At 39.2% G+C, this 13,075-nt stretch overlaps 1 protein-coding gene across 1 annotated transcript; it reads left to right on the forward strand.

The window, feature by feature from the left end:
• Positions 1-721: 721 nt before the first annotated feature.
• LOC114461594 (transitional endoplasmic reticulum ATPase-like) lies at positions 722-12,490 on the forward strand. The gene is made up of 18 exons (XM_028443813.1): positions 722-1,014; positions 1,382-1,493; positions 2,327-2,499; positions 3,803-3,945; positions 4,033-4,163; positions 4,960-5,091; positions 5,180-5,282; positions 5,919-6,052; positions 6,160-6,295; positions 6,400-6,512; positions 7,746-7,910; positions 8,049-8,171; positions 8,250-8,462; positions 9,143-9,321; positions 9,429-9,558; positions 9,806-9,955; positions 11,625-11,776; positions 11,870-12,490. The coding sequence occupies exons 1-18, from the start codon at positions 992-994 to the stop codon at positions 11,973-11,975; spliced, it is 2,418 nt and encodes an 805-aa protein (XP_028299614.1). The 5' UTR covers positions 722-991; the 3' UTR covers positions 11,976-12,490.
• The last annotated feature ends 585 nt before the right edge of the window (positions 12,491-13,075 follow it).

Below are 13,075 nucleotides of genomic sequence, written 5' to 3' on the forward strand. Positions count from 1 at the left end.
AAGTCATACATAAAATACTCAAGTATAGTCAAAAGTTGCTCAATTAAATAGTACTCATAGTAGAAGTTACTAGTTTCTTTTACCGTCCACGTTTATTGTTGGTAATAAATCTTGCCACGGTTCCCTTGTATTGAGTAAACATCTCATGTATTGCACATTTGGAACTTAATTTATTTTCCACAAAGGCATCTGTATAAAATAAAGTGTTTGTCAAAATGTACAATTCTTTTTTAAATAAAATGACACCAATGAACTCAAAATAAATAAAAAAAATGATCAGGCTTAAAGTATAGCTACATTTATGAACTCTAAAACAGAAAATAACCAGCATTCAATACTGTTTTGGCGCTGTGCATTAACTTTAATCTTATTGGTCGGCTATGATGTGATGCATTTGATTGTTGGTTCATTTTTTTGTAGTTTCACAATGTCTGTTGATCATTTTAAAGCAAAAAATCATAATTTACTTTCCCCTCTGTATATGAGGAAAAAAAGTAATTTTTCCCCTTCCATAATGGTGAAAAAAAAAGCTCTGGGTGCACATTAGTTCACTCTTAATATATTATTACAAATATTTTGAGGAGGGGGAACTATATTGTCTGTAAGGCTTTTAGAGCAGCTGGGTGACAACAAAATGGTTGGCAGAGGAGGAAATATCACACTGCTGTTTCTGGGACACTCTCCAAAGTTGGTGTCAGATCTCTCTCTCTCTCTCTGTGTGTGTGTGTGTGTGTGTGTATGAGTGAGTTCAACTACGAGAGGTTATAATAAGACGAGGAGTTCAAACCTGCTTTGATAAACAGGCTGCAGCTCCTGTAAACTAGGGTTAAGACAAAAAAGCTAAAAAGCCATTAGCAAAAGCAAATCATCACAACGACGCATTGGATCGGATCTGACAGGAGGTTGATTCCAGGCAAAACAAAAAACAAAAAAAAACAACTTTAGGAAGTTGTGAAGCTGAGGGTGACCTGAAAGACAAAAAACAACAACCATGCCCGGCTCAGGAGGAGCAAAGTAAGTGCAGCAGTATGTCTGTCTGTCTGTGTGTATGTGTGTGTGTGTGTGGGTGTGTGTGTGTGCATGTTCTTCAATTATTATCTAAACTTTTAGTATTTTCGGTGTTGAGGACTGAACATTTTTTTTGTTGGATAAAACTAGTTCAACAAATGTTGTTTAAGAGAAATGAAACATGAATCAAATATTTTGATTTGTAAGTACAAACTATTGACAAATCTATAAAATGTTGCAGTGTTTGAAAGTGAAAGAGTTGCCATATACACAGGCAAAGTGCAGCTAAATACAGCTCAGTGTCACATGGGGGAAATTAGAGCATCATGTCCAGTGCCTGCATGTGGAAGTCAAATAATATCTCATTTGGAAGCCCAAAGGAAGAAGATTTCTCAACTGCCATCCTCAAGCAGAAACACAGACCAAACCGGCTCCTGGTGGACGAAGCCCTTAACGAAGACAGCAGCATCGTCAGCCTATCACAGGTGTGTGTGTGTGGGAAATAGGAACAAAACACAGTAAATTAGTGATTTCCTTTCCATTTATGTATTCATTCATTTATTATCCTTTAATTTAACCCTCCCCACCTAATTTCCTTTGGGGTCAATTTGACCCCATTCAATGTTTATTTTTTTTATTTTTTTTGCTTCATATTTTGAGACTTTTCCTAATTTAATGGTTACAATTTATTAAGCATAAAATTATCATGATGATATTTTTTCCAATGTGCTGAACACATTTTGCATGCATTTGGTGTTCCTCTGGAGTCAATTTGACCCCAACTGGTTTTAGCTGTTTTCAGGAGGACCTTGATATTGAATAATTCTCATCTGATAAGTGTTGACACAATCCCTGCCAAACATCAACATCAATCAACATGGTTCATTATGTGTGATTCATGAATATGCACCCCAAATTAGAAAATATTTGTGTGAAGATACACTAACTCAAAAACAGAAAGTTTGACCTGATGGTGGTGTGGCAGGAAATGTCATATCACGACAACCAATAGGGTTCATACTCATGTGGTCATTACTGTTGTCAGTAAGTTTGATAAGATTAGGATAAAAACTATTGAATTAATCCTAATTTAAATGTTTGGCTTCGATGGTGGCGCTATAGAGATCAGGTCAAGGTTTCATTATCAAGAGGTTAATTATGTATTCAACAAATAAACAAAGTGCATGACAAAAACTTGGTCAACAATTTTCTGAAAATCATTTTCTGGAGGCAAATATCACTGGGGTCAGATTGACCCTAAGGGTAAAATGTGTTGAGGATAATAGGAGGGTTGAACTTGTGTGGTTTTCCATTGTAGAACAAGACAGAGGAGCTGCAGCTCTTCCGGGGGGACACTGTGGTGCTGAAGGGTCGTAAACGGCGACAAACTGTGTGTATCGTCCTGACTGATGGCACCTGTGTGGACGAGAAGATTCGAATAAACCGTGTGACACGCAACAACTTGCGTGTCCGCCTTGGGGATGTCGTCAGGTTATCTGATCATGATCAGACCTTTACTGGTCTATTTCCCCCACTGTAGCTGATGCATGTTCATGTGGATTTGTTGTTTTTTTTTTCTTTTTTTTTAAGAATTTTATATTTTGATAGCGCTTCGAGATGACTACTGTTGTAATTTGCGCTATATAGATTAAGTTGAATTTAATTTAATTTAATAATTACACACTGTAGTCTTTAAATATGTCTGTTTCTGCTGTGTGATGAGAAAAGGAAAACTATGAAGATACTATGTCACAAAAAATGGGGACTACTTTCAAAATTGTTTACAAAATATAGGAAGTATTAAGGTATTAGTATCTTTTTATTTTAACGATATGTAGGCTGAAGTGTATCGTTTCAATGTTAACAAATTCAAAGGTGTCTATAGTTAATGGAGCATAACTAGCATTTTCCTACATCAAACAAAAACGTTTAAAGACACCAATCCCATATAGTGCTCATATATACTGTATATATATATATATATGCCCTGCGATGGATTGGTTATATATTGGTTATATATAATCATTTTTAAGAGCTGCTGAAGACTAAATTTTTTATTGGAAGAATCTATAGTATAAGCCTCATACTGTAAATAAAAACAAAAAAGAAAGATAATTTGCTCGTTAACTGTTGAAATTTTCAGAAAAGTTTTGTGCATTGCATTGTGAGATGTGGAGTTCCGTAGATGGATGCGTAGAAGTGTAGTTACTTCATTCTAACTGTGATTTCTTTTGTTTCTTCACCAAACAAGGAGGACCATAATTCGCTCGATGCCATATTTATTGTAGTTTGTTCCTGGTATTCTTGGCCCGTAATATTGCCTCACTCTGCGAGGCATTCGATTTCCGAGCGTAAACCCCAAAATAAACATTCGCCATTGTTTTGACACAACTTCCAGTCTTTGAAAACACCAAAAATGTGTCGGTAAGTCACTTTGACAGAGAGAGACCACTGTTAGAATGAAGTAAAACACTTCTATACGACACAATGCGCAAAACGTTTCCAACAATGTCAATAAACCTTGTTTATAGTGGAGTTAAAAACAAAGTGGCAATTTCAGCCTTTTACATTTAGCAACTGATCTTTAATTTATTGATCTATGTAGCCTACACTATATGTCTATAGCTGATTTAAAAAAAAAAAAAAATCCAACAGCTTTGAGCATTATTGACTTTATGCAAAACTCATTGTATTTCTTCGCGTGTGTCTGTGTGTGTGTGTGTGTGTGTGTGTGTGTGTGTGTGTGTGTGTGTGTGTGTGTGTGTGTGTGTGCATACATGTGTTTCTATCACAGTATTCATGCATGTCCTGACATCAAGTATGGAAAAAAGATCCATGTGCTCCCCATTGATGACACCATACAGGGACTTACTGGGAACCTGTTTGAGGTTTTTCTCAAACCTTACTTTCTGGAAGCCTACCGGCCAGTACACAAAGGTGCAGTGTTAACATCCTTCACATAAAAAAACAAGTTTTAAACTACTAAATATACCTACCTTGTCTTGTCTCTGATCTTTTTCTCAGGTGACATCTTCTTAGTCAGGGGAAGTATGCGAGCAGTGGAGTTCAAAGTGGTGGAGACGGACCCTGACTCTCACTGCATCGTTGCCCCAGACACTGTCATCTACTGTGAGGGAGAGCCAATCAAAAGAGAGGTCAGTAAGAAATAAAAAAGTGGGGGAAATACATTGTTGTCTACCTTCCATCCTGCTCAACTCACCTGACTGTAAAGTTTGACTTATGTAATGAGCTTTATTCCAGTATTCTGCAGTCTGGTTCTGCAAAAGTATGAATAGAAGATTAATGGACTACAAATCAAAGCCTCTGTAGCAGTTAAAACGCTCCAGGATTTGTCTGTGTGAACACGCCCTTAAAGCTGATATCCAGAGTTTCTGAGAAATCCATGTTTATGTATGTTTTTTTTTAAATGTGAAAAATACCTTACTAGTCTTTTACTATAGTCTATTGCTGGTGGTCATTCATATAAGTCAATGTATAAGTCCTGCTTTCGTCCTATAGACCCCTATTTGAAAATAAAATTGCGCCGTGGTCGCCCAGCCGATAGGTTTCTACTTCCTGTAGCGCTGACTGTCAATCGAGGTGAATGCAAAACTGTGCACGGAAACAAGGCCGCGCGTCACAACAGCAAACAGGTAAATATGATTTTGACTCTTACCTCAGAAATTTCCATCGCCAAAAGAAGAACGATGACCCATAGACCTATATCAATGCGACCCGTTGCAACCTTGTTATGTTTCGTGATGTGCATGCACAAAAAGTAGAGGTGTGGTTTCTGGTAGATTGACAGAGGCAAGGGGAGGAAGTGAAGCAGTTTAGGGAGGGACATCTAGACGTTCGTTTTTGAATTTTCTCTCTCTCTTTTCATCCTCCGGATATCAGCTTTAAGGAAAAAAACTAGGAAAGAGGCAAAAAGATGGTCTTGTGTCACAGGATGAAGAGGAATCACTCAGTGACATCGGCTACGATGATATCGGAGGCTGCAGGAAGCAGCTTGCTCAGATCAAAGAGATGGTGGAGCTTCCTCTCAGACATCCAGGACTTTTCAAAGCTATCGGTGTCAAGGTTTTCCACCAAAATATGTCAATGTGACCATCTTGTTTTTGCTTCCAAACAGTCGGACACTGATCCTGAATTAAATCTTCTTTTCCAGCCCCCCAGGGGAATCCTGCTCTATGGCCCGGCAGGTACAGGAAAGACTCTGGTGGCTCGAGCCGTGGCTAATGAAACCGGTGCCTTCTTCTTCCTAATTAATGGTAGGGCCTCTTTCTAACAACACAGACTTAGTTTGAGGTTTTTCAAGCAAGCTTTCTTCGGGTAATTAAACCTATTCGGCAACATTCGAATTGGCAAATAAAGAGAATTTCTACTTAGCTTGTCAATGTTTGTTGGAGTGGTTTTACTGCAGTTGCTAAGGAAGGAGAAGCTTTACTATGCTGCATCCTGGTTTATAGATCAATTCAATTCAACTTTATTCATATAGCGCAAAATACAACAAAGTCATCTAAAAAATGACACATGAAAAACCCAACACATCCACACCAGCAGACACCGCCTATGTCAGGGAGGAAAAACTCCCTTTCAACAGGAATAAACCTCCAGCAGAACCAGACTCAGAGGTGAATGCCATCTGTTGGAATAGTTGGGGATAGGGATTAGAAAGAGTAGACCATCAGAGAATCACAACAACCTCAGATCAGGAACCGTAAACTCCAACTCCAGCATACCTAATAGAAAGATAGAGCGAGGAAAGCTCAGTGTACACAGAGAGAGAGAAAGTTAGTGAATGCCCCGTAATATCTATCAGCGCGTGCACATTTTTACAGGTGCTAACCTTAGGTAAATCAGTCCCTTGGAGTCTTTGTACTGCTCTGTGTATCACTTTGGTTCAGGTCCTGAAATCATGAGTAAACTGGCAGGAGAGTCTGAGAGCAATCTCCGGAAGGCGTTTGAGGAGGCGGAGAACAACGCCCCAGCTATCATCTTCATCGACGAGCTTGACGCCATCGCTCCTAAGAGAGAGAAGGTAAACAACTGTTTCAGCAAGGCACAAAGCTGCAGAACTCTGACAAAATCTTGGTGAACTCACAAAACAATAAACTGGCTTTTAACTTTGTGTGTGTGCATTTTCAGACTCATGGCGAGGTGGAGAGGCGTATCGTGTCCCAGCTCCTGACCCTTATGGATGGCTTGAAGCAGAGAGCTCATGTGGTTGTCATGGCAGCAACTAACCGACCAAACAGCATTGACTCAGCTTTGAGACGATTCGGTCCGAACACACACAATCACAAAAACATGCACATAATATGAGATAAGTATGTTTCAGATCCTTTAGAGGGAATCCAAAAAGAAAAGATCCTGATTTCTCTTCAGGCAGGTTTGACCGTGAGATTGACATCGGCATCCCAGACTCAACTGGTAGACTCGAGATCCTGCAGATCCACACCAAGAACATGAAACTGTCAGATGACGTTGACTTGGAGAGGGTGAGAAAGTCACCTATATCACAGTCCTATATTTGTAGGACGTTGACATACAATGCTTGTGAAAATCTTAACTTCAGTACCTCTCTCAATAAATTTCATCCTAAATGGAGAAAAGGTCTCAGTTAAGGTGTTTCAGCTGCTGTTAGGCTTTATGTGACAATTAGCAAGCATACAGATCCCATTTAGTGGGATCCTCCCTTGACCCTCCTATTATCCTCAAATATTACTAACACATTTTACCCTTTGGGTTAATTTGACCTCTGGGATATTTACCTCCAGAAAATTATTCAGAAAATTGTTGACTAAGTTCTTGTGCCCGGCACTTTGTTTATTTGTTCAATATATAAATAACCTGTTGATAATGAAACATTGACCTGTTTTGAACTACCACCATCAGGCCAAACTTAGAATTAGATTTTTTTTTAAAAATCTTGAACAGTTTGTATCCACACCTTCTAAAATAACTGACAACATTAATGTCCACAAGAGTATGAACTCTATTGGTTGTGGTGATGATATGACCTTTCCTTCAGCGCCACCCAAACTTTTAGTTTTAGAGTTAGTGTATCTTGAAAATATTTCATCCATTGCAAATCAACTTAAAAGTATCAACTCTGCACCTGCGGGTGTGGGGATGTAAGGTCACACACGGGTCACACACATACACAGACAGTTAAACACAGCTAAAACAACTTGGGGTCAAATTGACCCCAAAGCAAAACCGATGCGTGCAATTTGAAAAAATATCATCGTGATAATTTTATGCTTAATCATTTATACCCATCAAATTAGAAAAAGTCATGAAATATGAAGCAAATAACAAGTAAAAAATTATTTTTTGAATGATAAACATTGAATGGGGTTAAATTGACCCCAAGGATTATATGATGGTTAACAAATTCTTAGCACTAATAACACTCCTATCATGTTTTTAAATGGTAATGGGAAACTGTAAAAATAAAACCTGCTCATGTGGAGAACATGCAAACTTCACACAGAAAGGACCCAAGTTTTGGGTTGTGATGCAGGTGTGCTAACCACTATAGCATACTGCTGTTTTGAGTTTTTTTTAAATTTCATTAAACTCATGCATTTCTGTATTATTTTCAGTTTACTTTAAATGTATTAAAGTAAAAAAATAATAATTGTAATGCATGAGAAAATGAAATAGATCAGATTCTAAATAAATTGATTAAGCTACAGCTTTTAAATAAACCTTGTTGAACTTGTCAGATTGCCACAGAGACGCACGGACACGTGGGGGCCGACATGGCTGCTTTATGCTCAGAGGCTGCTCTGCAGGCCATCAGAAAGAAGATGACCCTCATTGATCTGGAGGACGAAACCATTGACGCCGACCTCCTCAATTCACTGGCAGTTACTATGGACGACTTCCAAGTATATGAAAACACTACACAGACACACGCAGGGATGAGCCACAACATTAGTAACATTAATGGTTTTCATTTTGTGGTTGAGCCATGTGGATTGAGTTTTTTTTTTTCATCCCTCTAACACCTTCATTTTTCTTGTCAGTGGGCCTTGAGTCAGAGTAACCCATCCGCTCTGCGAGAGATGACTGCAGAGGTGCCTCAGGTGAACTGGGAGGACATTGGAGGCCTGGACGAGGTCAAGAGAGAACTGCAAGAGCTTGTTCAGGTAGAAGATATCGTCCATTCATCAAACTGACCTCTATCAATATCATTCTGCATCAGACTCGATATTTCATCACTTTAGTACCCTGTTGAGTATCCTGACAAGTTTCTGAAGTTTGGGATGACACCATCTCGTGGGGTTCTGTTCTACGGTCCTCCCGGCTGTGGGAAAACCCTTTTAGCCAAGGCAATCGCCAACGAGTGCCAAGCAAACTTTGTCTCAATCAAGGGACCTGAGATGCTCACCATGTGGTTTGGAGAGTCAGAGGCCAATGTTAGAGACGTGTTTGATAAGGTGAGAGGGAAAAAGCAAAAACTCAACACATCTCTAAGATATGTAGAGAAATCAAAGTCTTCAACAGCCAGGGTTATTCAACATAAACCAGATGTGGCTGAAGTTGTGACAGTCTAACAAAACACTTTTCATGATCTTTTAAAAATGTTACCAGAAATTCAGACAGACCACATGCTGTATTTCTTGTTCAATCTGAAGATCTGAACAGTAAAATTAACAGGAAAAAGTGTGTTTAGCCTAACCATTTTTGGTCACTTTTAGTGGTTTAAATCAGTGGTACGCAACCGCTGAACCATTTAGTACCAGGCCACAAATATATAAATAAATAACTTAATAACTAACTAAATAAATAATTAAATAAAGTTAGGGAAGCTACATCTATTTTTTTCTTCAAAAATAATTTAGCTAAACTTTTTAATGTCAAAGAAAATGGCAAAACCAACTTGACTTTCTGAAAGTGAAGTTATATAAAAAATAATGATCTCATAACTGCCTTGTGTTTTTATGCATTTTGTTACATTAAATATAATTGTTTTTTCCAAAAAAAAAGAGTTGACTGCTCTTCTTATGATTCTTTTTTAATGTGTTTGTTTAATGTGCACAAATCTGGGTTTTAATTTTCAACAGAATATGTGGTTTTAAGCTTTGTGTTACTGTTAACTTTTTTCCCACCGCTGCAGGCTCGGCAGGCCGCCCCATGCATTTTGTTTTTTGATGAGTTAGACTCTATTGCCAAATCCCGAGGAGGCGGAGCTGGGGATGCAGGCGGTGCAGCTGACAGAGTCATTAATCAGATACTCACAGAGATGGATGGCATGTCCGACAAAAAGAACATATTCATCATTGGTGCCACAAACAGGTAAACGCCTTCCAGCCTTCTGTGTTCTCAAAGACCCTGGTTCCCATGTGAAATAGCCGGATTCCAAGCTGAACTTTGGGCTTCCTCTCCTCCACCCTTTCCTTCAGACCAGACATCATAGACCCAGCCATTCTGCGGCCAGGTCGTCTGGACCAGCTCATCTACATCCCTCTGCCTGACAAACGCTCACGCACAGCTGTTCTCAATGCAAACCTGCGCAAGTCGCCTGTTGCACGAGTAAGTGTTGTCAACATACAAGATCCAAATTCATTTTAATTGCTTCTTCTCTCTAGGGGCAGGTACTTCCAGATTGTGGAAGCAACTTCCCGTGTGATAAATACATAACAACAAATGATAAATAGAGAGTCTGCATAAAGCCTCAGTGTTTTTACACTTTTACACTCTTTAAATGAAAGTTGTTGTCAATGATGATTTTTTGCGTTGTTGTTGTTGTTTTTGTGTGTACGTCTCCTCTCATCCATAGGATGTTGATCTGGAATACCTGTCGAGCATAACCGAGGGCTTCTCTGGAGCTGACCTGACAGAGATCTGTCAGAGGGCCTGTAAACTGGCCATTCGTGAGGCCATTGAGGCGGAAATCAAGAAGCTGAACAGGACGTTGGGTGTCCCAATGGTCAGTAACGTGTTCGCAGTTACCCCAAATTTCCCCCGGATGCGTAACTGCTGCGGAACAGCAACGGAGCTGATACGTTCCCATTAAAGTCAATGTGTCTATTTCCACCAGCACAGCTGCGTAACAACTCCGTCATGCCGGAGTCCTCCGCAACAGATACGACCAATAAAGTGTCCTGAGTTTTAGGTTTCCTTGTAGAGCAAAAATTTAAAAAAAATCCAAATGCAGCAGCTTTGTGGATATTTAAATGTAAAAACATTCATCTAAAAATAACTGTATGACAGGATAAAAGCTCCTGAAAGTCAAACATTTTACAGAAATAATAAAGTTCATCATGTGTAATATTTTCATAAGTCAACGGGTAATGACAGATTGAACATAGCAAAGGTTAGTTGTTCTCACACACTCCAACAGTCTGTGAAAGAACCTTACACTCACACCACAGAGAGTGGGGGTCCCACGTAGATCCCACCACGATGATGTTGCTGGCCTTGGCATTTCTGCATTTTACTTTGTGATGACGGCCAGACGGACATGTCTAGTGTTCTGGTCATTTATGCAAATACAGAACAAACAGCGTTTTGTTTTGGCTCAGTACGGGTCACACCATTTAATGGCCAAATAAGGAACAATTCTGTATTTTAAGGGATGATTAGCAACCCTACTCACACTTATTGCAGTCAATTGTTCATTAGTGGAAGTTTTTTTTTTTTTAAATCCAAAGCCGTGAATTCAACCTTTTTCCTTTGCTCGTTTCACTGATAAGCGCTCTTAGCGCACCTCTGGCTCTTTGCTCTGCTAGCTTTAGCTTAGCTTGACTACTAGCGTCAAATACTGCATACTGAGCAGTGTGGTAGTATCATAAATGGAGAATAAGTTAGCGTTTTGTTTGCAGCTCCACCAAAACTTAATCCTGTGTTACGGGAATTACGAATTGCAATCCTTTGCTCTCTTTTTTTGTGCAATACTGCAGACATGCTAAGCTAGCTGTGCTCCGGGTGACTGTTGTTGTTATCCTTTGTAGCAGAGGCATGCGCAGCACGCACATGCACACATGACCTGGTGGGCAGGGCCTGTCAGTCACCTCACAGCAGAAGAGGACAGTGGCTGACTTTATGACCGATTTTAAGACCTTTGCGGAGGTAAAAAAAAGATTGGCGGAAAAGATTGACTTCATATGCAAGGATCGGCCGATTGCCGACACCCCAAAATAAGGGAAATTGTTGTCCTTAATTGTTACGCATCCAGTGGAAATCCGGTGTTAGACCCCTGCTAACAAAAACCTTCTGTTAAAGGCTGCTGTTTGTAAGTCGGTGCTTGATTTAGTTTTAGGAAATAATTAATGTTAAGAAAATACTGTTTGTGGTGGTTACTGTATATTGTATAATGACAACTTTTCATAAGAACAACACAACAAAAACACGACAAGTATTTGCAACTCAGGGAATATTCACACACCCAATGAAACTTTCACATTTTGTCTTTTATAAACACACTCAAGCCCTATTTCACATCTTGTTGCAGTGCCAGGCTGTGAGTGCCTGGTACAGAAACAAACTGAGAGCTGTGGGTGCCTTTATCTTACAGTCTTTGGACTGGGAACACACATGAACACATCCAGCATATTTCCTTCATTTTCATGAGGCTTTTATTTGAACGCTCTTTGCAGGATGAAGACTTTGATCCAGTCCCAGAGATTAGGAAGGATCATTTTGAGGAGGCGATGAGATTTGCTCGCCGCTCAGTTAGTGACAATGACATTCGTAAATATGAGATGTTTGCTCAGACTCTGCAGCAGAGCAGAGGTTTTGGAAACTTCAGGTACACAAAAAGTACAGACAACAAAAACTAAATGAGGGGTTTTTCGCCCAGTTACACCATCAAATGTTCTTTTTTTTTTCATTCCATCTGCAGGTTTCCCTCTGGCACTGGTTCCCAGTCTGGGAATCAGGGATCTGGTACTGAACCATCGCGGAGAAATTTGTATAGAGAAGAATTAGATGAAGATCTCTATCAGTGACAGAACCTTTAAAATGAGACGCCTGAGAAAGTTACAGTCAAGATGAGCTCCTCTACACAGCACCTTACTCTTGAGCTTAAGAAAGCAGATGAAGAAAAGCTTTGTCAGCTCAGACAAGGGGGGGTATGTGGGGGACATGACCTCCTCAAAAGTTAGAGTGAGGGTATTTCACAAGGTATATCCCTCCCTAGTTCTACCTTAAAATGATGACCGAAGTATATGTTAACCAACAATTTCATATTACCCCAGGGATCTAATCGAAAGATGTTTAGTGATATTTTGTTGGTGTTTTCCTGCATAGATATACACGTGGCTTCTGTTAAAGATTTACATTTATCAATCTGCTGTTATAGTCAATACATTACATACAGTCAGTACGTTAGGCTACACAGTGACTGCATTGTTGTGCTGCTGCATGTGCATCAGACAAATAGGCTTACATGTATTTGTTATGAAATATTATCATTTGGATCACAAAAAATCTATTAAAAGATTGAACTACTGTAATAATCAAATGAGTTTTTCTCTTATTTCAGTTACAATTTCTTATTCCATAATATACATGGTTAGGTACAAATGTTGGTAAGTTGGTTTGGTAAATAATTATAACTTTCCACCCACTCATATTATCCAATTAATGGTGGCACAATGGCCAAAGGGTTGCTGGTTAAAAACCAAGGTAGGCCATCACTGTGGGATGTTGAGCAAGTCCCTTAACCCTAACTGCTCCCCGGGTGCCATGTGGCTGTCTACTGCTCCTAAGAACACATTTCATGTATGTACCTGTACATATATGAAAATAAAGGTAATCCATCACACGTTTATTACATCTGTACTCTGCCAAGTACAGGTGTAATACATTTTTTTTAATTTTCTTTACTTGTTTTTTTCATGTAGAGATGCTGAGCTCTAATTATTTTGAATTGTTTTATAACAGGATATCATAGTCCAACATTTAGGTTCAACTGAGTCTCTAAACTGACTGTAGGAGAATATCAGTGTGTGTTTCAGTAGTTTGTAGCAGTATATTAATTCATTTTCAAGATATTTTATCACCGTTTTGGTGTCTGTTTGTGGTTTTCACATCTTTGGAGGTTTTT

Source organism: Gouania willdenowi, chromosome 1 (genome assembly GCF_900634775.1).
Source record: "Gouania willdenowi chromosome 1, fGouWil2.1, whole genome shotgun sequence".
Lineage (NCBI taxonomy): Eukaryota > Metazoa > Chordata > Actinopteri > Blenniiformes > Gobiesocidae > Gouania > Gouania willdenowi.